The following is a 26,650-nucleotide window of genomic DNA, read 5'->3' as shown; positions in this document are numbered from 1 at the left end:
CTTTCCCCGGTGCTCTCTTCCGACCTCTGCCCACTCCTCAGGCAGGCTTCCGAGCTGGTGGTGTTGGGACTCGGACCATGCGAATAGCGGGGTCGTGCCGGGCTAGCCAGGGATGCTGCGAGGCGCGACACCGGCAGCCGAGCCATCGCCCGGCGCTGCACCTGGGCCCGGCCGGCCGCCGATTGGACGGCTCGGGGTGACCCCGCTGTATCGCGAGACGAGATTGGCAGCGGCGGGCCGCATGTGCCCCCGCGCTGGCTTTGTACGCGGAGCCGCCTGCCGGTCCTTTAACAATGGGCGGTGCGAGCGCCCGGGCGCTGGGTCCGAGTTGAGGCCGGCGCTTCGCGGCCGACTGTCTGCAGCATGAGCGGGGCCGGCGTCCGCCGCATGCCGGCGGGGCTGGGGCTGTGAGGGCCTCGGTTCCGGGTAAGGGAGGCCGCCGCGGGACCGGCAGGCCTGGGCTGGGCGCCGGACACCGGACCCGCCCGGCCCGGCCTTTTGTTCGCCTTTTGGGGGCCGCGCGACACCGTGCGCCCCTCAGGACGGGGAGGAGGCGGCCTGGAGCAGGCCGGGCCGCGGGGAGGCTCCGGGGAGGAGCGAGCGCCCGACAGTCTGCAGCGGGGACTCGGCGCTGGGCGGGCCTTCGTCTTCGGGTTTCTCCGCGGGAGGTTTTCACCTTCAGTGGGCTGTGACGGATGTCAAGTCTCTCCGCTCCTCAGGGAGAACTCGAACCCCGGACACGGGGAGCCCGAAGCCGGTCCTTCTCCAGCTTGCACCCGGGTCTGCGCGGTGGGAACTCGGGCCCCAGTTAGTCCCATTTTCCCGGCACCCAGCCCGGAGGTTTTCAGAATAAGCCAGTGCCTCCTGACGGCGGCAGGGAGTTGGTTTGAACCTGCTGGTTTTAGGATGAGGCAGGTGAAGGGGAACAGTCACTTAGGGTGGCCTGAGGTCACACCCCTCCGGGAGGGGGCGCAGGGTCGTCTGGAGGGAGCTGGCAGTGACCGCGTCTGGGGTCTGTCTTGCAGACTGAAGTTGCCTCGTCTGGCCAGGCGCGCCGCCCGGTCCCATGGAGCTGGAGGGGCAGTGGTGGCGGGGACAGCTGGCTGCTGATATTCACCAAGCCCTTCGGTACAAGGTAACCTTGATGCCCAGACCTTTCCACTTGGTACTTGGTGTCTTCTGCCAGTTAGTACGAATCTCGGCTCCCTGGAAAGTCAGGTTCTTTAACCACTAGTTTCCAGAGCAGAAAAGGCGAGTTTGCTTATTTGCTCAAGGTTAATTAACTTCTTGGCTTGCCTGGATGTCAGAAGAACCTGCAACTTAAATGAGGGGTGGGGTAGGGTGGGGGTGGGGGTAGGGAGCGGGGAGGGGGGGCGTGTAGGTTGGGAGAGGGAAGGTGTGAAGAGACATTCTGATGTTTCCAGATAGAACAGGGATTTCATATTATACTTAAAAAGCCAGCAGACATCATTTTATGGGGCAGAGCAGTCTTCCTTGTTCTATAGTTGCAGTTGTATGCAGCTGTGTGTAAAGTCACATTTGTACATAAATAATTCCCCAGCCTTTCCACTAGCTTGCTGTGAGACTTTGGACAAGTTACTTAATTTTCTGTTTCCCAATTTTCCCATCTGTAAAATGAATAATAATAGGCTGTGTCTTCTGGGATGATTGTGAAGATTAAATGAGTTGATACTGTACGAGTATTGGAACAGTGATTGGCATACTATAGTAAGCACTAAGAAAGTGATAACTGTTGTTATTCTCTACTCCACCCTCCCACCTCAAGATTTGGGGCTGTACAAAAAGCCTTAAGGTAGAAGGAGTTAGCTACTGTCTCCAGCAAATATCAAGGGCGAAAGTACACCTAGTATACTTAATAGGTACTGTGGGAAAGGAGACACTTTTCTGGCACAATGCAAAGTATTTTGTTGTTCTTAAGCAACAATTTTACTTTTTATGTCACATCTCAGTTTAATGGGTCAGCTTTGCCTCTGGTAACCAGAAGAGAGACCAGATCCAAAATTATCTCTAATTTGCATCAGTTTCATCATGAATAGAGGAGCCATTCATGCGGCATAGAAAATTAGAAAGAAGCAAAACAGCTGACTCTAATAAAAAGGATGCTGACTGTTGGATTGAGAGATCCAGAAATGATAATTTATATCTTGATTTTAAAAATCAGATTAAGTAGAATTAGAAAACCTAATTTTGACTTAAATTGTTACAATTGTACCCTTTTTAATTATTGAGGTTCCTAAATGCTACTTATTAATTCAGACACAATATATACATCCCAGTCCTGTAAGTGGTCATACCACAGAAAAGTCTCAACCATGGGAATGGTTCTCTGGAATGTTAAGAGAATTGCAGGTTTCCCACTTTGAAAATTGTCCTGATACTTTTTTTTTTTTTTGTAGATGTTGTCTTTCAGTTTTAAATGTTTTTCTTTTCTAAGTGTTAGCTCTTTATCACTCTGGTATATGGTGACATTAATTACATATTTTTTTAATGACATGAAACTTAAAATATTTTTCTTGGTTATTTCCATTCCCCACCCCCCCCATAGTTTTTGATTCTTGTATTTTATGTGTAATTTTAATTTTGAGTAATTACCTGCATTAATTTTATCAGTTTGAGATTGAAAGTGGATTCCCCCCTCCCGCCCGCCCACACACACACTCCCCCAGTAAAATTGTTGAATGCTTTTGTGTATTAGGCTCTGGTGAGGATCTAAGGAATAAGACATAACTGTACTAAAGTTGCTTATGAACTATCAAAGGACAAGATAGTGCAGGAATGCCATTGAAAGTTATCTTGAGCCACTTGTGTCATGCTGCCCTGAATTAGCTTTATTTTTATCTTGAAGCATTTTTTAAGCCACATGTTGTGATTTCACACAGCGGCTACACTTTATAAAGTACTTATCAGTAAAACTTGAACTTGAGGAACTGGAGAGACTGCTGTTTGTAATACACTAAAGACAAGAAAAGTTAAAGTGAACTTTTCTTATTGAACAAATACATGTTAATCCCAGGCTGTTAATGAAATGTTTTAGTTGGATAATCATATGCTTATTTATTTACAGTATTTGAGAGCCTACAATGTTCAAGGTGCTATGCCAGGTGTTAGAGTGGTAACAGTGAATGAAACAGACATGATTCCTGCCTTTATGGAGTCTCATATAATTCAGAGTATCAGAATTTAGGTCTTCCTTTGGGCAGTTGCCATTTGGACGCTATGAAAGATGTTTACACACAAGGTTTGTGAAGGAATAATTGATGTGACTAGCATTATATCTACTAAGAAGGAGTAAAAAGGCCAACTATACTGTTTTTGTAAAATATAATTACCTTCCTCCATGTAATTACCCCTGCCCCCCTACAAAGTAGCTGTCCTCTTATACCCTGTGACCTGTGTCATTTTCTTTTTCTTCTCATTGTTTTGCTATGCATACTAGTGTCTTAGGATGCTTCGGGGAGAATTTTTAGGATCCTTTATGGCAGATAGAAGCAATGCTAGTTTTGTAAGAAACCATCCCCAGACTTATACTTACACTTGTGAGTATTTCTTCTATGCCTTTATTTCCATCCTGGCTGGACAGTTAACCCATTCTTGGAAGGGGGTGGTACTTGGGATGGTGAGCTGATGAGGACTAGAGATGGAAATGACAGGTGGACCCATGGGATCCTGAGAAGCAGATGGAAACAAGAGTGTTAAATTCTAGGGAATCAGGAATACACAGAAAAAACTTGTAAGCTGAGAGAAGCATAGGTTATTTTCTCATGCTTGTACAACTGCAATACCTGGAAAAAGATAATTAAATCTGACAGCTATCTGGTAAGCACTTATACTTTACCATTTAAAATAATAAAAAGAGAATATATTGGACACATTGTTTAAAATTTCCAATTAATGACCCTTTGTTTGCCTTTGTTTTAACATAGTTAAAGATAAAGTCCACCAGTGTTTTCCAGCTGTTTCCCAGTGAGTCTTTAAGACCTTGTTCAGGCCTCTTTTGCAGAAAACCTATTCTGGCTTTGTTTTTTCCCCAACAACCCACCCTGTGAGCGGGGTTAGATCTCTCACCTCAGTGTTCCTTTAATACCCTGTGATTATATATCATATTCTAATCTCTGTATTTTGGTTCACCTACTAGAGAGAGGCTTCAGACCGTTTTCCAGCCTGTATCCATGGGGTTTTAAGCACAGTGTCTGTTACATGGATAATGCTCAATAAGTGTCATGTGATGATAGCAAAGATAGGCAAAGTTTAAAATTGTAACTCATTTACACCATTGTAAAGATCTACAGAAATGGTAAAGGAGAAAAGAAAAACCCGAAGGGCTACATAAGAAATCCCTTGATTTGGAAAAATTTAATTTTTTATTTTTATCTTCAAAGAGCCAAGCCAGCCTTTTTTCTTTCTCCTGTAGCATTTGTGCTTTTTATCAGTTATATAAAAATTAAAAACATAAAATGGCCCATTGGTTTGTTTTATCAAAGTTGTTGAATTTATTAGTATAGAGTTCTTTTTGGTATTCTTTTATTTTTCTTTATGTCTTCAGAATCTGTAGTAATATCTCCTATTTCATTCTTTTTTTTTTTTAATTTAATTTTTGTTGAATTTATTGGGAAGACATTGGTTGATGGAGTTCTGTGGGTTCCAGGTTCTATGCTAATAAAATAAAATGGCCCATTAGCCTGTGTCCCAGGTAACTACTACTGAATTTTAAAAAAATTTGTAAAATATATGCATATGGTTAAAAAATATTTTGGATAGTATAAGGAGTAAAATGAGTGTACCCCAATCCTCACTATTTCCTGATCTAAGGTTACCACAGTTAACCTGTTTTGTTTTTTCTATATAAATTAATATATTTGCAAATAAATTATTTTTGTTGTTGATAGAACAGATCAAATATATAATCACTGTTCTATACCTTCTTGCCACCTAACCTCACTCAATGTATCAAATTTTTCCATATTTGCCCTAGCCAGTGGATAGAACGTCGGCCTGTGGACTCAAGGGTCCTGAGTTCAATTTCCGTTAAGGGCACATGTCTGGGTTGCTGGCTCAACCCCCAGTAGGGGGCGGGTAGGAGGTAGCCAATCAATGATTCTCTCTCATCATTGATGTTTCTATCTCTCTGTCCCTCTCCCCTCCTTTCTGAAATCAATAAAAATAAAAATTAAAATAAATTTTCCATATCAACACATACAGGTTTGTTGCCCTTTATTTTAATGTCTGCATATTGAATCAATGTCCCATAGTTTATATAACCAGTTTCCTGTTGATGGATGGCAAGCTTTTTTCTAATTACACTTTTATTTTGAGATAATTGTAGGTTCACATACAGTTGTAAGAAATAGTACAGGGAGATCCCCTATATCCTTTACCTAGTTCCTCCAGTGGTAACATCTTGTAAAACTATAGTACAGTTATCACAGCCAGGATATTGACGTTGATCTAGTCAAGATACAGAATATTTTGTATCACCACAGTGTTCTCTTGTGTTACCCTTTTATAGCCATGCCATTTTCCCTGCCACCCACATTTCCCACTCCCCTTTACCCCTGGCAACCACTAATCTCTTCTTCATTTCTATAGTTTCGTCATGTCAGGAATGTTAGTTATATAAATGGAATTATACAGTATGTGACCTTTTGAAATTGGTTCTATTCACTCAGCATAATTCTCTGGAGATCCATCCAGGTTGTTGGACATAAAGCTTTTTATTCCACTATCTTGCTATTAAAAATGGTGCTACAAAGGACTGCCTTATATATAGGGTAAATTCCTAAGCCTTGTGTTGCTAAGTATCTGCAGTCTGCATTTTAAAAAAATTTATATTATCTACTTATCCCCCAAAATGTTATATTTTCAACCTGACCAATATCTGGGAGTTCCTATTGTCACTTTTGATATCATAAGCAAAAATTAATAAAATGTAATGTGGCAAGTGAAAAACTATAATTTTTAAATTTTGAATGAAATGAGGCTTTTTTTATGTTTTGACCCTATTTTATTTTTTCTATGAACTCTCTATATTTGTTGCCTTTTCTTACTCATTTATGAGTTCTCTAAATAATAAAGAAATTAGCTCTTTATACTATCCGAAATATTTATTAAATTAATCTATTCTTCCCTGATTTAAAATGCCATTGTTATAAAATAGGTTCTTCTATCCAAGAAAAAGGAATGTCTTTCCATGTATGCAAGTGTTCCATACTCCTTCAGAATTTTAATGTTATACTCATATAGTACTGGCATATATAGATTTATTTATAGGTGTTTTAATTTTTATAGTTACTATATGTGGCATCTTCTATTTTTTAAACAGCTCTTAGCATACAGAAAGTTATTGGTTGTTTTATTTTATTTCATTTTTTTAATTTAATAAATCTTGTTCGGATTATTACAATTGTTTCTCCTTTTTCCCCCCATAGCTCCCCTCCACCCGGTTCCCACCCCACCCTCTGCCCTTACCTCCCCCCACACTGTCCTCATCCATAGGTGTACGATTTTTGTCCAGTCTCTTCCTGCACCCTCCATACCCCTTTCCCCCTGAGAATTATCAGTCCACTCCCTTTCTATGCCCCTGATTCTATTATATTCACCAGTTTATTTTGTTCCTCAGATTTTTAATTCACTTGATTTTTAGGTTCACTTGTTGATAGATATGTATTTGTTGTTCATAATTTTTATCTTTACTTTTTTCTTCTTCCTCTTCTTTAAGAATACCTTTCAGCATTTCATATAATACTGGTTTGGTGGTGATGAACTCCTTTAGCTTTTTCTTATCTGTGAAGCTCTTTATCTGACCTTCCATTCTGAATAATAGCTTTGCTGGGTAGAGTAATCTTGGTTGTAGGTTCTTGCTATTCATCACTTTGAATATTTCTTGCCACTCCTGTCTGGCCTGCATAGTTTCTGTTGAAAAGTCAGCTGACAGTCGTATGGGTGCTCCCTTGTAGGTAATTAACTTTTTCTCTTGCTGCTTTTAATATTCTCTCTTTGTCTTTTGCTCTTGGCATTTTAATTATGATGTGTCTTGGTGTGGTCCTCTTTGGATTCCTCTTGTTTGGGGTTCTGTGTGCTTCCTGGACTTGTAAGTCTATTTCTTTCACCAGGTCGGGGAAGTTTTCTGTCATTATTTCTTCCAATAGGTTTTCAGTATCTTGCTCTCTGTTTTCTTCTGGCACCCCCATAATTCTGATGTTGGTACGCTTGAAGTTGTCCCAGAGGCTCCTTACACTATCTTCAAATTTTTGGATTCTTTTTTTTTTTTTTTTTTTTGCTTTTCCGGTTGAGTGTTTTTTGCTTATTTGTATTTCAAATCTTTGACTTGATTCTTGCGTTCCTCTAGTCTGCTATTGGGTCTCTGTATAATATTTTTTATTTCAGTCAGTGTATGTTTAATTTCTAGTTGGTCCTTTTTCATATCTTCAAGGGTCTCGTTGTATTTATCGGCCTTTTCTAGGATATTCTTGAAGAGCCTTATAACCATGGTTTTGAATTCTATATCCAGTCGTTTGTTTTCCTCCATTTCTTTAGTTTGTGATCTGTTTCTTTGTCTCCCCATTTTTCACTGCTTCCCTGAGTTGGTAGAGTAGCTTTGTGTGCTAGGTTTCCTATATGGCCCAGTGGGTCGGCCTCCCCAGTTAACCTGAGGTGGACACTCTTGGTGCACCCCTTTGTGGACTGTGTGTACAGCCTTGTTGTAGTTAAGTCTTGATTGTTGTTGGTATCACTGGGAGGAATTGACCTGCAGGCCAGTTGGCTGTGAGGATCAGCTGTGTCTACACTGGGAGATTTTCGGTGCTGGAGACAGCCTTATAGGATTAGCCTTGCCAGATTGCAAAAGCCTCTGTGCTCAGCTTGGAAGGGGTGGAGTCTCAGGGCGGAGCAGACAGTCTTGGCTTCCCGTCAGCCCTGCCCTTGCACGAGTCTCCAGACCTCTGCCTTCCGCAGTTCCCGAGTTTCTGCCTTACAGTCCAGATTTCCCCCGTAAGAGCATGGGTCCCCAGGGGCTTGCCCAGAACTGCAGTTCAGTGCAGTCGGAACTGCGGTTCAGTGCCGTCAGGAGCTCCCGACTCCCTTCCGCTAGGGAAAGCCTGTGGTAACCTCCGCAGTCAGTCTTTGAGCACACTCGCGCCTCCAGACCCCTGCCGCCGCGGCTCCCCTGAGTCTCCAAGTCTCCATGTGCCTTTCTCTCTCCCTGACAGTCCAACTCCCCCTGTATGAGCCTGGTTCCACAGGGTTTCGCCTGGAACTGAGGTTCAGTGCAGTTGGAACTGGGGTTCAGTGCAGTTGGGGGCTTCTTTCCCCCTCCCGCCAGAGAAAGCCAGCCAGGCACTCCGCCGCCCTTCCTCTCTGCGCGTGCGTGTCTCCGTACCTCAGCTCTTTGCCGCTCCTTCTCCGTGAGCTTTCCTCTTTCCTTTTAGTTGTAGAATTTCCACTCAGCCAGCTTTCCTGTGGTTCTGGATGGTGTCTGTTCTGTCTTTTAGTTGTAGTTTTGAAATTGTTGTGCGGGGCAGCAGTTTAGGTGCTTACCTATGCCGCCATCTTGGTTTTTTTTTTATTGGTTGTTTTATATTAATTTTATAAATAGCCATTGTACTGAATTCTTACTGTTTCTTCTTATTTTTCCTGTTGATTTTTCTTGTTTCTTTCTGGATATAAATTCTATCACCTAAAACAATAACAGCGTTGTTTCTGAGAGTAACTTTGATTCTTCCTTTCCAATAATTAAATCTTTTCTTTCCTCTTTCTGTTTGGATTGGTTAGTATTCACAAAATAATCTATATATATAAAAGCCTAAGTGACTGTTCAACGGTAGCTATGACACGCACTGACCATCAAGGGCAGACGCTCCAACTGGTAGGTTAGCTTGCTGCTGGGGTCTGGCCTATCGGGACTGGGCAACATGTCGGACACACCCTGGAGCCCTCCCACAGTCTCTCCCTGGCCCTGATTGTGCACAGGTGCAAGGGACCCCACTGGTGCACAAATCCATGCACCAGGCCTCTACTGTTTAATAATATAGCAGTAGTTGGCACTAGAATGCTAATCCTTTTATATTAATACTAGTGACCTGGTGCACGAATTCGTGCACATTGAAAGGAAATTAATTAGAAGGTTGCCGGCAGGGCGGGACTGGGTGAGACAGGCCAGACACGCCCTGGAGCCAACCTTTTGTGGTCCCTCCCCGGCCAGCTGCACCGGGGTGGCACCGTGGCTTGGGGTGTCTGTGGAGTGAGCGGGGTCCCGTCAGCAGGTGGGATCCCTCAGCCTGGCCTGCGGGGATTGGGCTGAAACCGGCTCAAGGGGTCCCGGAGTGCGAGAGGGCACTCTGCAAAGTTGCTGTCATACAGGGTGTGGAATGCAAATGCGCAATAAACCAAATTTGGGGCCGACAGTGCCCCAGCAACAACATAACCCATGGAATCGTGCAGCCCCGCAAGGAATCTGGCTCCCTCCTCTCTGGTTTCAGGGTGCGTCACCTGAGAACCACCGCTGCCAAATCACTGCAGCTCAGCAGCTCCTGCATTGAGCATCTGCCCCCTGGTGGTCAGTGTGCATCATAGCGACCGGTCAGATGGGCAGAGGGACACTTAGCATATTAGCTTTTTATACATATAGATATTTTCTAATACCAAACCAACCTTGCATTCCTGGGATGTACTATAATTAATGATACATTCTTTGCATACACTACTACTAAATTACCTTTGATAATTGTTTTCTTTTTTAAAAAATATATTTTATTGATTTTTTACATAGAGGAAGGGAGAGGGATAGAGAGTTAGAAACATTGATGAGAGAGAAACATCCATCAGCTGCCTCCTGCACACCCCCTACTGGGGATGTGCCTGCAACCAAGGTACATTCCCTTGACTGGAATCGAACCCAGGACCCTTCAGTCCGCAGGCCAACGCTCTATCCACTGAGCCAAACCGGTCAGGGCTATTTTCTATTTTTAATTAAGTTAAAATAGAACTTTTTCATCTTCCCAAACTGAAATACCCATTAAACAATAACTCCCCATTCTCCCTGTCCTCCATTGCCTAGTAACCACAATTCTACCTTGTGCCTGTATGACCTTGAACATTCTAAGTATCACATACAAGTGAAATTATACAATCTTTGTCCTTTTTTGTCTGGCTTATTTCACTTAGTATGCTGTCTTTAAGGTTTATCTGTACTGTACCATATATCAGAATTTCATTTCTTTTTAAGGCTGAATTAATCATTGTATGTATATACTTCATTTTTGTTGGTTTTATTTTGTTTATTTGTTCTGTTTTAAGAGAGAGATGAAGGGAGAGAGAGAAAACATTGATTTGTTGTTCCACTTATTTATGCATTCATTGATTGATTCTTATATGTTCCCTGAGCAGGGATCAAAACCACAACCTTGGTGTATCGGGATGACGCCAGGGCCCATATTTTGTTTATTCATTCATTAGTTGTTTGACACTTGGGTTGTTTGTTTCCACCTTTTGGCTGTTGTGAATAATGTTGTGAGCATGGATGTACAACTATCTGAGTCCCTACTTTAAAATTTTTTGGTATATACCTAAAAGTGGAATTGCTGGATCATATGGTAATTCTACATTAAATTTTGGGGGGGAATTGTAATACTGTTATTTACAGTGGCTGCACAGTTTTGATTCCCACTATACTCCAGGGTTCTAATTTCTCCACATTCTTATCAGCATTTATTTTCTGTTTTTTGTGGGTTTTTGTTTTGGGGTTTTTTTTACAATAACAATTCCAATGGGTGTGAGTGGTATCTCATAATGGTTTTTATATGAATTTTCCTAAGTATTTGTGACATTGAGCATCTTTATTTATTTTTGTTAATCACTGGAGGATATTTTTCCCATTGATAGATATTTATTTATTTATTATTTATTTATTTATTTATGCATGCAAAGGTGGAAATTTATTGAAGAATAAGTATAGACTCCCACGTGGGAAAGGGGAAAGAATCTCACAGTACAGACTCACACGTGGGGAGGGGGAAAGAGTGCCCCCCCCCCCCACTGATTTTTAGACAGAGTGGAAAGGGAGAGACAGAGAAACATTGATGTGAGAGAGACACATGTTGAGCATCTTTATATGTGCCTATTGGCCATTTGTACACCATCTTTGGAGAAATGTTTATGTAGGTCCTTTGCCCACTTTTTAATTGAGTTGTTTGTTTTTTGTTGTTGAATTGAGTTGTACATATAAAAAGAGTTATTTATATAACCTGGATATTAACCCCTTATCAGATATATGATTTGCAAATATTTTCTCCCATTCTGTGGGTTGCCTTTTCACTTTGTTAATAGTGTCCTTTAATGCACAAAAGTTTTTAATTTTGATGAAGTGTAATCTTTTTTTTTTTTGTGCTTTCGGGATCATTCCCATGTTATTTCTATAATGATACCTATTAGGTTTAGTATTGGTATTGTGCTCATCTCATAAAATAAACTTAGAACCTTGACATCTTTCTCTGTGTTCTAGAAATACTTTAATAGAATAGAATTTTTCAAAAACAAATTCATTTAATTCTGAGATTGAACAGTGATAATGGGGAAAATTTTAGGTGTATGAGAGGATGATAGCAAAGGAGAGATCATAAAACTGCTGAAAGGGAAACATAATTAGAAGAGACTAGTGGATGAATATTAGTCTCTACCTTCCACATCCCTGCAAGTATAATATAGTATGTGACATAGTAGGATTATGTCCACTTATCTGTTACCTTCTAAAAAAAGCTTTGAGCTTCTTGGAGGGAATGTGTGTGTGTGGTATCGTTGAGTTTTGGGTAAGGATGTTTTTCTGAAAACAGCTGGTAGGGAAAATAGAATTCCCTTATTAAAAATTTTGCTTAAATACATCTATTTCATAATCCAAGAAACACCTATAATTGGTCATGTCAGGGGTGATTAAGGATAAGGAGAAAAGTTTGGTTTAAATTTTAAATGCCATTCATTATTCTTCCACTCAACTTTTTCATTTTTGTGTTTCATTCAAGAAAAGTGCTTTAGGTACTTGTAACACTAATATATTGGGAAAGTCATCTTTGCATTGTGGGAAAGTCATATTTTCATTTCTGCTATTGGTTGTTTTAACTAAATGTTGTTCCTCTTGATTTAGGAGCTGAAGTTACCCTCCTACAAAGGCCAGTCCCCACAACTAAGTCTCAGAAGGTATTTTGCTGACTTGATTGCCATTGTGAGCAATCGCTTCACACTCTGCCCTTCTGCCCGACATCTTGCTGTCTATTTGCTGGACCTATTTATGGATCGATATGACATCTCTATCCAGCAGCTTCATTTAGTTGCACTTTCCTGTCTGCTTCTGGCAAGTAAGTATGAATCTGATCTACATGATTGGAAATTTATATTGTTTATAAAAATGAAATAAATTTATGTAGAACTCAGTAAAATATCACCAAATTCCATTTATTCCAGTTTATGACTATCAGAAAGTTTGGTGTTGAAAGTTCTCCTTGGGACAATGATTCTTAGACATTAAAATGTGGCTCTGGAGTCTTTTAAAAACATATGTGCCTAAGCCATACATCCTGCAGATTCTGAAATAAATGTCTAGGCCACTCCAGAATCAACATCATGAGGCCTAGGTATTTTTTAACTTTTTGAAAAGTTCCAAAGATGATTCTGATGTACCTTTCCACTTGAGAACCATTGTCTTAAAGCAGTAGTTTTCATACAGGAGTAATTGTGCCCCACAGGGATTCTTGGCAATGTGTGGAAACGGTTTTGGTTGTCCCAACCTGAAAGGATGCTACTAGCATCCAATGGGTAGAGGTGGGGCAGTACCCCAAAACAAAGAAACATCTGGCTCGAAATGTCAATGGAGCTGAGATTGAGAAACTCTGTCTAAAAGGTACCATCCTCTTCTATTGTTAGAATACCTTCTGATTGTATAATGAGTAGCTTAAAGAACTGAAGGTTCACATGCAACTGCTATACATGTGGACACCTTTGCTTATGCCATAGGCACAACTATGTGGTAGCTAGGCGGCAAGGTGGAATCTGATATAGCCATGCTTGTTACCCAATGCAAAATGTGCTAATTGGGCTTTTTGGTACCTCTTTCTCTTAACATCTTCCTGTAATTCATTTCATTGTTTGTTAGTACCCCAATTGAAGAGAAAGAGGGTGAGCAAAGGAATTGAAATGGAGTTTTTCTTCTTTTAATAATGTGAGAATATTGTACTAGATAATGGAGTTTAATCCATTATGTGGTTTATATATTATTTATGTAATTATACTAGAAATCTAAGCCCCACTTCAAAATAGTATTTAGAAATATCTGCTGCCTTCATCTTTAACCCCCACTTCAAGGTTTGGGATCTATTGTGGCTGTTCTCTAAAGAGCATTCCCCATACTGCGTTATTTCTAAAACATCTTGGTGCTTTTACTGCAAATAAACTTAAAACCAAATGCAGGCCTCTGTGGTATTATTTCTGGTATTAATTTTTTCTCATGCTTTCTTTTCCTACCCTAATTCTTCCTTTGAGCTAATGACCTTAACTACTTATTTAGTCTCCTTGAAGGTCTTTTTATAAGTTATTTCAAATCCTTTGTGGACCAAGCTGAATGTAAATAAACACAGCCCTAGTGAACACTTCCCACTGCCTGTTGATTAAGGAAGAAACTCCTTAATGTAATATTTTGAACCTTTCATCTGGACCCAGCCACCTTTCAAGTCCCAATTACTTTGAGCCAAATTCTACCAGAATACTATCTACTTCCTGAAAAATCTTCATTTATCCTTTAATCTATTGACGTGCTACTCCTCAGAAAGCCAGCGAAGTAATGCTTGTATATTTATAATTAACCTTTAACGTTTAATTAAGGTTTCATAAACAATCATGTATACAATTTTTATGTGTTTCATCACTGGCTGTGAAACCTTTTGTGGTTTAATAGCTTGCATAGAATTGGAAAAACCCATACTTGGCATATCAGATATGTTAGAGTCCACAAATGGAATGGTTTCTTGTTATGCTACTAATGTTAGTAATAATTATTAGGGGCTCAGTTTATAGTAGAGACACACTGGAAATCACATATGCAAGTTAGGTTATTTTTAAAATGAAAAATAAATTTTTGCCTGCTATCCTTTAACACTATCAAGCCCCGCCTTCTCTGCCTCCAGTTCTTTAAGTGTGGTGTGGGCCAAGTGGGAGACTCCTCTTGGTGGACTGTGAAATTATGTATGATGCTTAGTCAGTTTATAGACCAACTTATATTTGTGACTAAACTTTACTTACTGTTAACTTACTGAATGAATTAGGGATTATGAAAGTTGATATTCATAAACAACATGTTAGTACCAAAGTTTATTGAGTATACTAGTTGAATAATCTAGTAAGAATTCTGGCCACCATGCAATGCTTGGGATTGGTTCCAAGTTCCTGCAATTTTCACAATTTGGGGAAAGGATACTTTATTTGTGCACTATCTTAGATCGGTTGAAATGGAGTTTTCAAATTGTTCCTGTTTTTAAATTGTCTATTATTGTTAGTTTAAAGTATTATGATCAATTTATTTTATTGAAGATTGATTTACATGGTAATATGTAGCTGCCTTTTGCTTATTTTCGAGGAGCTAGGCTTTAGGATTTATATTTGCTGTGGTTCAAATATGAATTGTTTATCACCTATTACTGAAAGAGTTGGTTACCTCATTCCTTTATTCTATTAATACCTCCTAACCCCTCTTTACCTGAGAAAGAAAAATTGATTTTATATTATTCTTGTCCACTGGAGAGTGAGATAGGTATCCCCCAGAGTCTCACCCTCTCCCAACTAGGCAGTGCTCAAAAGAGTTCAAGCTGTCAGTTCTATACAAGGAATCAAAGAAGCTGGCTCTTAGAAGCTACCTGCAATCTCTCCTTACTCCAGACTGTAACTTTACTACAGCAGAAGTACTTAGGATGCTTATAAACTAGTAGCCTATTTTCAGTACCTGATCTGCTTTATATTTGTGAAGTTCATTCTAGTGTTTCTTACATTCTTACACTATATCTTCTTACATTTGGATACTAATTGCAGCTTTCCAGTTAATTATCACAGACTTTATTCAAATAACTAGGGGCTCAGTGCATGAATTCGTGCACCTTGAGAGGAACTGTGGGCTCCAAGGCTGCAGTAGGCACAGGGTCGGGTCTCAGCCTATCCTCTGTGCTCTGCCCAGCCCCTCCTGCCACGGCCCCGGTCCCCTGTCTGCTGGCAGCCCTGCTCCCGCTGCCACTACTCCCATACGCTGACGACACCGGCCCTTCTCGCACCCGCTGACGGCGTGGAGCAATTGGGGCCGGCACCAGCAGCAGGTGCAAGCGGGGCCAGCACTATCAGCAGGTGTGAGTGGCAGCTGCTGCCCCAGTCACCCCTCAGGAGGGAGGTGGAGAAGCCCTCAGGGGCGATTGGGGCTGGCAGCTGCCGCTTGTACCTGCTGATGGCGCCGGCAGCAGGTGCAAGCAGTGGCTCGGCCGGCGCCAGCAATGGGTGTGAGTGGGGTCGTCGCCGGCAGTGGGTGCGAGAGGCAGCTGCCGGCCCCAATCACCCCTCAGGAGCAGGGGGAGGTGGAGAAGCCCTGAGAGGCAATTGGGGCTGGCAGCCGGGCATGAGCAGCGGGTGTGAGCAGCAGCTCCAGCGCCGGCAGTGGGTGCGAATCAGGCTAGCGCTGGCAGCAGGTGCAAGCATCAGGTGAGACTGCAGCACACGGGAGCAAAGAATTTTCAGTAACCACCAGAGGCTCGCCCTGATGACAGTGACTGGCAACCCCGCCTTGGTCTGGTGCCCCCGCTCACCTGCTCCACCATCCCACTGCGGCCGCTGCTTGCCATGTTCTGCGCTCTGTCGCCTGCTGCCGATGCCCGCCATATTCCACATGCACCTCCTGGTGGTCTGCGCACATCATAGCAACCAGTTGTTCGGTTCTTCCGCCGTTTGGTCTATTTGCATATTAGGGTTTTATATATATAGATGATTGAATTCTGTATGTCACCCTCCCCCTGCTTTGGGATGGGCAGCCTGCTATATAAAAGTTTAGAACAGTTTACAGATGACAGTTGGATTCTAGTTATCAAATAGGTTGGTCAAAGATGGAGCACAGCTTATAAGTCCTAGGTACTAATGCATATCTAGGTACCTGAGTGTTTGTACTATTAGAGGTAGGAAAAAAGGTCCTACAGATTATCCGTTTGGAGTGTGGTGGGTAGTGTTGTAGACCAGGGATTATAGTGATGGATTGCCTACGTTTTAATCTCTTGTCAGTGGTATGAATTTCAGCAACCTTTTTTAAAAATATATATATTTTTATTGATTTCAGAGAGGAAGGGAGAGGGAGAGAGAGAGAAACATCAATGATGAAAGAGAATCATCAATCGGCTGCCTTCCACACACCCCCTCACTGGGGATTGAGCCCACAACCCTGGTGTGTGCCCTGACCTGGAATCACATTGCAACCTCCTGGTTCACTGATCAACATAATTTCAGCAACCCCTGAGTCTCAGATTATCTCTCTGTAAAAGGAAAATAGTTACTTATAAAGTTGTCTTGATAATCAAGTGGGGTAATATGTTTAAAAACAGGAATTAAGTAGGTAGGAAATTGAAACATAAAAGTTAGCATCACAGCCCTGGCCAGATGGTTCAGTTGGTTGAAGCATTGTCCCGTACACCAAAGGGTTGTTGGTTCGATTCCCAGTTGGGGCATATACCTAGGTTGCAGGTTCATTCCCTGGTCGGGGTCTGTACGGGAGGTGGCCAATCGATGTTTCTCTCACACTGATGTTTCTCTCTCACTTCCTCTCTCTAAAAAGCAATAAAAGCATATCCTGGTGAGAACTAAAAAACCAAAAACATTAGTATCTCATTGATTACTCTGCCATAAACTTTTATAATCCCTGTGGTTCTGGCTCATTCCAGAAAAGACTGATTTATCCTGAGAAATTCTCAAATTTTAACTCTTTGACATGTATACCCTGGCTTTCCTTGACTTCTGTGATGAACATTGACTCAGCCATGAGGCTTTTGATAATTTGCTCAAGATCTTAGGTAACTAAGAAGTGATCTTGGAGTTGAGATGAAGCCAAAAGTGAGAGTATAGGCTCTTAGTAGTAAAAATTTGTGACAACTATTTGCTTCTCCTTGCTCATCAATACTGGGTTGACAGAGCTTTTTACTTTACTATCTGATAGGTGAAAAATTGTATCTCACAGTTTATTTTACATTTTAATTTTTAATGAGAACAGAACCTCTTTTTCCCCCAGGAATTATCTCTTCCTGTTATTTATTCACTGTTCTATAGTCTTACAAATTTGTGAAAACTCTTAGTATATATTATGGGTAATTTTTTTCCCCTACTTCATAATAAAAGTACACAATATAGGTTGGAAGAGCTCACAGTGACATCAGATCCTTGCCCTACTACCACATACTTGCCATTCACTGTTGGCTTTGAAAATATGCTCGTATCCAGGGCTGATTTGAACAATTCCTATAAAGGAAAGACAACCTGATATTTTGTTTCTGTGTCCTTTAATTCTTTATTTTCTGGGAAGCAGACATGAATTTCCTGTGCCCTTATTTCCTGTTTGGGGCCTTTATCAATATAATCACATGGCTTCTGGTATTTCCTTTCAATTGAAGAAACTGAGCTTTGTGGGCTTTGTGGATAAGTAGATGTAAAATATTCAAGCACATAACATTCAACATAACAAAAACTATGGCTATGAATGCAGGTACTCATTGTTGCTGACACACACTTTGAAATCCTTTAATACCCATGTACCTGAGTATTTATATCCCTATATATAATTAAAAAGTTAAAAAAACACTTAAACCTGAATTAAAATCCAAAGTATGGTTATTTATGCATATGCAGTTTATTTTTAACATTGTGAATCAAGATACAAAGGCTTTCACACTTGTAATAGCCAAGTACTTTATAAATATAGAAAGCCCATAGATGTTTAATAATATAGAAGTCTGTCTATTCTGGTAGTTGTTGTCCCCATATAACCCAGTGCAATACTTTGGTCTAGCAGTACAGATTTGGGAATTTAAATGAATATCTTTTGGCTTCCATTTTCATTTTGGCTCAATTTACTTAAATGAAGTGGCCAACCTCACTATCTTGGTTTCTTGAGCTGTGAATTTGGTCATACACAATGTTGTTTTCAATGTTGAAAGTTTCAAGTAGATAATATGAAACATTTTTGATCTGTGAATTATGGTATATTAATTTCTTCAAAGGAACTTACAGCATGATATAAGTAAACTCTTTAACTTTTACAAAATTCTTTTGAGGTATACTGCCAATGTTGTTGTTGCTGCACAAATGGCAGGGCACTTTGAAAGCCTAAGTGATTCATCCAGAGGGACTGAACTAAGTTCATAGGTCATTCTACTCTGAAGAATTTCACTCTGTTATTCTGAGAACAGGGGTCCTCTCCTGTATCTCTATGCAGTGATGATGCTAGATGACTATGTCATAAAGACCGTTTTTAGTGCTTTGAGGTGTACTGAGTATATGCTATTGGGAAAACTTGTGAGATTCACCTCTGTGTGATTTGAATTGGGAAGGAGTATCTAAATTTATGAAAAGTCTGAATTATGTAAAAATATTTTTTTATTAACTTCTATCTGCAACAATATTTAGTTCAGTAGTTTAGATCTAAAGTTCAAATTTTCTGGAGCAGAAGAGGAATTAAATAGTTCTTTAGGATTTCTTCTTTAAGTTATCATACAATCTCTTGCCATAGGAGACAAAAGCTTCTACCCTAGTTCCCCCTCCCTAAGCAAAGAGCCAGGTAGTCAGCAGTACCTCTTTCCTAGCCCTAAGGCAGGCTGACTTGAACAAACCCCTCTGGCTCCAATACACTAAGCATCTGGACTGAGTGACCTTGGCAGCTACCATTTGTTGTAACAACTTCAGTGTGTGCTATAAACTCATCTCTTCTGGAAGAGAAACTTCACAGGGAAACTCATCTAATTTCTACTGCTTTGGCAGTCATTCTGGCTCTTAAAAACATGTTTTTTTTAAATGGATAAAATAAAATTGTAATATTTCCTAGGAAACCAAGTATATTGGAAAAGTTATAATAGTAGAACAAAAATTTTTATGTAATATGTAGCATTCTAATAGCTATAATTTTGAACAAATGTAAAGCTATTGTGAAAAATCTATATATATATTATAAAAGCCTAAGCGACCATTATGATCAATTGACTAAACGACTGGTCAACTGGTTGCTATGACGCGCACTGACCATCAGGGGGCAGGCGCCCAATGCAGGAGCTGCCCCCGGTGGTCAGTGTGCTCCCACAGCCAACTTCTTGTGGCCAGCCAAACTCCCACAGTCCCTGCCCCCCAGCCAGCTGGCTCAACTGGCCCTGATCATCCCTGATCACTAGCCAGACCGAGGGACCCCACCCATGCACGAATTCATGCACTGGGCCTCTAGTTGTAATATAATATGACTGTTTTAAACGTTATCGGAAAATAGAACATAATACTAGTTGGTAGAAGGCTGTAGTTATAATTTCCCTTCTTCTATGGACCACCACGGAACAAAGAGACTTAAAGACAACTCTTTTAATCTACTGGTGCATCTGGAAAATCATAATAGTACTTGATAGTTTGAATTCTTTCCAGCCATGGCCTCTAGAAATGCCTAAAATGAATGATACATATTAAAACAATTGCTTGGAAATTAAAGTATAAGATGGTATGTATTCTATAAAAAAATTATTCTGGGGCTAGAGAGGGAATTATATTCCTTACCTTGTACATAAGGATGAGTATATCCTGAAAAAAAAGTGAATGCCTTTAAATAATGAAGTTTTGTCATCAGATCGTTTTTACTTCTATTCTGCTTTGAGTAAGGGGATAAAAAAGTGCATATAGTGTCCCCCAACCCCTTCTTTTTGGCAAAAGACTTAGCTAGGTTTTTGTTTTGAATTCAGAAGAAGAGGGATAGGTTTTGTGTGTGTGTGTATTGTGGACTGAGAATGCTTGTGTTATGTATTAATCCAGTTCCTCCCCCACCCCCTCTATTTACCTCTGGTATTGAGATTGTGCTGAAAATATGCTGAGATAACAACACTTGAAATTTAGCTACTTTTGATTTCAGGTATTTCACATAACTCCATGACATTAAGCCCTTTAAACTTTCTTCTGTTCAAATAAAAGAATTCTCTTCTATCAGCTACCCAAAGAAATTGCCTGAAAAGATTCAGCTGGTGAGATTTGAGAGAGTTATTTTTTTTCATTGGCATTCATGTGACTTTTTTTCATTACACAATAGGACTTAGATCAAAATGTTTACATGTTCAAGTTTTTTTTAGTAGAGAGTGAAGGGAGGGGGACAGAGGCACTGGGAGAGAAAACATGCAAATATAACAACCACAGAGTTCTGGCACAAGGTAGGGGAAACAATGTCTTTGGATCTAAATCTTTGCAATAAAAGGCAGCAAATTCCATTTACTTGACTAGACCTATAATGATCATTTGCCTAATATTTTCTCTATTTTCCCCCTTTTTCTTATAAGGTAAATTTGAAGAAAAAGAAGATAGTGTGCCTAAGCTAGAGCAGCTCAACAGCCTGGGTTGTATGACTAATATGAATCTAGTATTGACAAAACAAAATTTGCTACATATGGAACTATTATTATTAGAAACTTTTCAGTGGAACCTCTGCCTTCCAACAGCTGCCCATTTCATCGAGTATTATCTCTCTGAAGCAGTACATGAAACAGATCTTCATGATGGCTGGCCAATGATTTGCTTGGAAAAAACTAAACTCTACATGGCCAAGTATGCAGATTACTTCCTAGAAGTGTCTTTGCAAGGTGAGTGATTGTGGATGCCAGTAAGTGACTTGTGAGCTTGTGACTTGTGTGTTCTGTTGCTTAAGTTCATTTTTGATGTCTCCACAGATTATGCCTTTCTAAATTATGCACCTTCTTTAGTAGCTGCTGCATGTGTGGCTTCTTCAAGGATTATACTTCGTCTTTCTCCAACGTGGCCTACAAGACTTCATCGTCTTACTGCTTACTCCTGGGATTTCTTAGTGCAGTGCATTGAACGGCTATTGATGTAAGCCTCTTCTTGTGTTTGCAATGTCTCATAAATATTTTTCTTCATGTATAAGGCACCTTAAAAGCAACTTTTCAAATGCACAGAGCTTTTAGGGTATTTGCTCTGATAGCTTTTGCTGCCTTGAACAAGCTATTGTAAGAGTGATACTTGGTGGAAGGGGAGCCCCTTTTGGCTGTTATCCAGGTAGATGTCATTGCTAGTATGATTCTGAGTACATGATAAGGAAAGAAGCTGCTCTGATGCAAGCCCATGATTATGAGATCAGTCCAGGCAAATCTTGCCTTGCTCTTCATTACCACATCTTTGAATCACTGGGCCCCAGGATGTTACCAAAGTAGGAGTTACAGTTAAGTGCTTATTGTAGATGTATCTCCCAAGCTTTAAAGGACATAACCTTTAAAGCTACCAGCAGCAGGTTCCCTAGGTTTCTACCAAGGGAAGGAGCTCTTATAAGGATAAATAAGATCTCACGTTATTGAAATTACGGTTACAGTGACAGCTTTCTAGGTATAGTGGTGCTGTCTGTGGAGTCAGCTGTGGAGGAGTTGGGGATGGTGCATGACTTTCTACAAATTCTTCTCAAATAACATTAGCCATTTCCTTTCAATCCATGTTGTAGTGCTCATGATAATGACGTGAAAGAAGCAAACAAACAAAGAGGACAAGCAGTACCTCAGCCAGCACAACTAAGTGTGTTCCAGACAACCTCGCAGCCCTCGCGGCCAGTTCACTTTCAGCAACCTCAGTATCTCCATCAGACGCATCAGGCCTCACTGCAGTATCGCCATCCTGTATCAGAGCAACCAAGCTGTCAGCAGATTGTATCTACCACACACACCTCATCTTACACACTACAGACATGTCCTGCTGGCTTCCAGACTAGTGTTCAGGGCCTTGGGCATGTGCAGACTGGTGTTGGGATGTCACTGGCAATACCAGTGGAAGTTAAGCCCTGTCTAAATGTTTCTTATAACCGGAGTTATCAGCTAAATGAACATTTCCCTTGCATTACTCCATGTTTTGAAAGGTGATTTTGTGTGACGGTAACGGTAACACCTGATCCAGACTGTTTTGTGACTTGAAGCTGTGGGCCAGCTTTTATAAACTTCTCTAAAGGGATTCAAATTGCATCAGAACTCTTCAAATAGCAGCACCAGGAAGACTGAATATCCCTTTGAATGCACCATGAATACCTGGGAGGACTAAGCAAACACTGCAAACACTTTAACAGAATGTTTGTCAAATTCTGTTAAATAGCTACATGACAAAAATTTTAAGCCCCTGCTGATGGTCCAAGTATTTCAAAAATATTCAATACAATAGAAATTTGGACAGATTCTATCTATTTCGCTGTTTTGAGAGTTGACCTGTGGTGGGCTCTGTGCCTAACGTTGGCTTATATTGTCAGAGATTAATGGTTGTCTGTGTTCTTGCCAAACAGTCTTTTTATGAAGGAAAGTTACAGTATTAACTTTTGAAGAGGTCCTTTTTTTTTTATTCTGCAGTTTTGAGTTATATTCTTGATCTACAAGTGATTTTTTGACTTAAGTTTAAACTCATGAATTGCTATACCGTTCTGTACAGTAAAAATAATTTTTTAATGATTCTATATAACTTCATATCACAAGATAGTATAGGTACCTGGATTTATGTACTAAAATTAAGGATGAAGTAGATCTCTTAAAATCATGGCCATAAATTGTTGTTTTTTTCCCTAAGTGACCAACCTCAAATCTTTAGAATTAAAACACATTTATCTCAGGGAATTTGTACTACTTGGAAACACTTAACTGTAATGCAACATGTTTTGGGAATGTTATAATATGAGCTACCTTTATAACAGGTTAAAATACTCCTGCTAGGATGTATTTTCAAATGAGAACATAATTGTAGCTTAGAATGAATGAAATGGTGGTTTCTATCATTCATAATACATATATAGATTTTGCATTTCTCAGTGCAATCAATGATTTATACTCAGATTTGATTTTACTCTAAAGAAGTTTTTTTCAAGGGAAGGCATAACTGTAAAATGTCAGTACTAGAATAAAGTTCTGTAGGTTTCTTTTTAAGTGAATGTGGCCAGGGTAGTTCTCAGGTTGTGCTAGAGCAGCACTTTGTTACATGGAAGACAGGTTTTATAAGCAACCTTTGTGTCCAGTTAGTCAGTATAAGCAGGCAAAGGTGTTGATTACTAAACTTCAGTAGCCATTTTCAATAGATTGGCCCCAGAAACTGCCCTGGGACATTTCACTATATTGGTAATGAGTGAAAACAGCAATAATAAGTCATTACAGCAAGGGCAATTTGAGGGTAAAGAAATTGGAGGGAGTAAACATAAAAAGAAAAAAAAATCATTGTAATAACTGAAACTATACATTGTGCCCTTATCTGTGGGAGAAGAGAGATTTGGTGGAGGGAAGCTTTCTGATTTAAAAATTAGTAAGGTGTGTCTTTTTGTTTGTGTTTTTTGTTTTTGTTTTTTTTTAAAGATAGCACTTGAATAGAAGGGAAACTGCATGGCAGGTAGGCGACTGCCACAATATGCATTGAAGACAAACTTATAAAGATGTGGGTATGCAGCAGGAGTCTCAGTAAACAAGCCAAATGGCTTCTGTTAGGAAGGGAAGGGACTCAAAAACTGATCCAGATGGCTCCAGTGGATAAGTGTGGGTGGGTGGCTTCTGCCAGTGTGAATTCTTAGAGAATGTCCTTTCCTTAAAACAGAGGTAACTTTTATAATTAGAGTACATAGGGCATGATGTGGATTTATTAGTTTGGTAGATAAAAATAAAAAATTAAAAACCACTCAGGTAAGAACACTTACATGGCAGTTTTCAAGCATGAAAATTGTTTTCTGAAAGTATCATCATTTTTCCTCTTTATAGGAGGCTGCTAATTGGATTTTGGTAGTTCTTACCTCAAGAGAACTTGAATTATTTGGGGGAAAGTGGGTTCATTAGAATATAACTTTCATATTCACATTCAGAACCCAGCAACATAGAGTCCAATTTTCAGTGTTTTAACTACCTCAGTAATACTATGAATGTAAGATACTGGGATAGAGATCCCAACTTGAAACAACAACTGGTGCCTATGGTAATTTAATGTATTGTCAAATGCTTTTATTGATTGGTTTAAATGTCATTCTTGTTATAGAATATGCCTTTTTTAAAAGCTTATAACACTTCCCCAGTTTATATTTAAAAAAGCTAAAGAACACTGGATTACTTTGTGGGGGGGTGGGTAGAATAAAATAATTGGTTATTATTGCTGCATACCCAGGGTGGGACGGGATGGGGTTGTTGGAGAACCAGAACTATTTTTAAAACATTAGATTTCAGTATGAATTCAAGTCACAACTGCTAGCTTTGGGAGATGTGGGTGGGGGGAGTTATGTGGGTTTCGTTTTGTTTAACTTATTGATTAGTCAATCTTTAAAGTAGGTCTTTTTTTTTTTTTTTTTGAGATTACTGGACCATCATTAAATGTGTACTGTGAAGAGATTAATGATGTGTATAAAGGGCTTTACCAAAGTCCACTAAATAAACACTACTCAAATACAGACTGCAAACCAAAATGTATCTGTTATAACATTAAATGCAAATGTGAGTATGGTGCTAAAGTCTACACCAATGGAGTTAGATGAGTGCTATGCACTTAATTTTAAAATAAAACTAGTTTTCAATAAAATGGTTTTGGTGTTTTGTTTTTTAAATGTAAATTTGATGTATACTTGCATCTTCATTGAATCATGTCATCATATAAGTCAGACTTAAAGTCATGATTATACTTACTAAGAGGCATCTAGATGTAGAATATAACTGTAGTGGTGTCCATTCATTATGTATTCCACACTGAGCACCAAAGCTCACAAAAGTATATTGAAAGCAGCTTTGGGTCTTTTGAGCTTCAAATCAGTTGTTTGTATGTTAGCAGTGTCTAATTAAACAATGCAAGCTTCAGAAAATTGAAATCTAATTCCAAGAAAATAGTCAAGAGTGTGAGAGGAAACGGTTAACAGTGAGTAATAATGGGCTATTCACCTAGGTATAAGTATTATTTGCTACTAATTCAACTTAAAACTTAGATATAATTTGTTCTGAAGAGTAAAATTTTTAACAGGCTTATGTGTGTGGGTTAGGAATTCACACTCCTAGAAAGCATTTTTAAAATTAGTCTTGTGTATTCTCAGTTGCTCTGGCATAGTGGCAGGGTTTAGCCACAGCCCTTAAAGAGAATCATTTAGTATACGATGATCTTTGAGGCTGAATTTAAGAAACAGAGCAGTAAGCATTCCACATCAGGATAGGTAGCTTTACTTTGAGGTGATTCTGAATCCCATGTGACATGTTTTTAATCATCAACAACTGTCCTTCTCAAGTTACAGGATAAAAGAGTTACCTCCCTAGCCTTAAGCAGCTTATATTTAGCTTGATATGCACACTTGAAACAACTGGAATGGTATAGTCTAGAACTCAGTTTAATATTATCTTGATTTCGGGATCATTCAGTATCCATTTTAAAATTCATTAGATTGGGAAACAAAAAAAGTGGCCACACTGGCATGGCTCATTGTTTGAGCATCAACCTCTGAACCAGGAGGGTTCCATAACCAGGAGGGTCAGGGCACATGCCTGGGTTGTGGGCTCAACCCCTAATGGGGGGCATGCATGAGGCAGCCAGTCAATGATTCTCTTTCATCATTGATGTTTCTGTCTCTTATCTGAAAGCAATAAAAATATACTTAAAAAAACAACATGTGACAAGTACAGTCATTTGAAAGAAAGCATCAAGACCAGACTCTGCCTTCCTATGGGAAAGATACGTGCTGCTACCCTACCCCACTGTCACTGTTGTGTGTATTTTTAAGACTTTGTTTTAGGTTCACAGCAAAATTGAGAGGAAGGTAGAGATTTCTCAGGTACCTCCTGCCCCAACACATGCACAGCCGCCTACATTTACAGCATCCCCCAACAGGGTGGTACATTTGTTACAATTGATGCAGCTACATTCACTCATCATAATCACCGGAAGCCCATAGTTTACATTATGGTTCAGTCTTGGTGGTATACATTCTTTGGGTATTCACCATTGTTACATACAAGTATTTTAACTGCTAAGAACCCTCCTTACCAATTTATCCCTCCCCATGCTGTCCCCTAACCCTTGGCAAAACACTGATCTTTTAGTCTCCATGATTTTGCCTTTTCTAGAATGTCATACAGTTGGGATCATATAGTACATAGGCTTTCCAGATTTTTTTTTCACTTAGTAATGTGCATTTAAGGTTCCTTCATGTCTTTTCATGGTTTGATAGCCCTTTTCATTGTCTGGATGGATCACAGTTTATTTATCCAGTCACCTACTGAAGGCCATCTTGGTTGCCTCCAAGTTTCAGTGATTATGAATAAAGCTGCTATAAACACCTGTGTGCAGGTTTTACTGTGGACATAAGTTTTAGCTCCTTTGGGGAAATGCCAAGAATCACAGGGCTAGAGTATGTTTAGTTTCA

General features: G+C 39.9%; 1 protein-coding gene across 2 annotated transcripts; it reads left to right on the top strand.

The window, feature by feature from the left end:
- The first annotated feature begins 207 nt into the window (after positions 1–207).
- Positions 208–24,821, top strand: CCNJ (cyclin J). 2 transcript variants are annotated; one of them, XM_080640047.1, is made up of 6 exons: positions 208–426; positions 1,026–1,135; positions 12,152–12,362; positions 20,586–20,885; positions 21,009–21,132; positions 21,755–24,821. In XM_080640047.1, the coding sequence occupies exons 2-6, from the start codon at positions 1,067–1,069 to the stop codon at positions 22,164–22,166; spliced, it is 1,116 nt and encodes a 371-aa protein (XP_080496173.1). In that variant the 5' UTR covers positions 208–426; positions 1,026–1,066; the 3' UTR covers positions 22,167–24,821. The 2 variants fall into 2 exon arrangements, with proteins under 2 accessions (XP_080496173.1, XP_080496172.1); XM_080640046.1 differs by having other exon boundaries at positions 227–426; positions 20,973–21,132.
- Positions 24,822–26,650: the final 1,829 nt, after the last annotated feature.

Source organism: Plecotus auritus, assembly GCF_963455305.1.
Source record: "Plecotus auritus genome assembly, chromosome: 9".
Lineage (NCBI taxonomy): Eukaryota > Metazoa > Chordata > Mammalia > Chiroptera > Vespertilionidae > Plecotus > Plecotus auritus.
The sequence above is the reverse complement of the archived record's forward strand: the minus strand, read 5'-3'. Positions and strand labels throughout refer to the sequence as shown.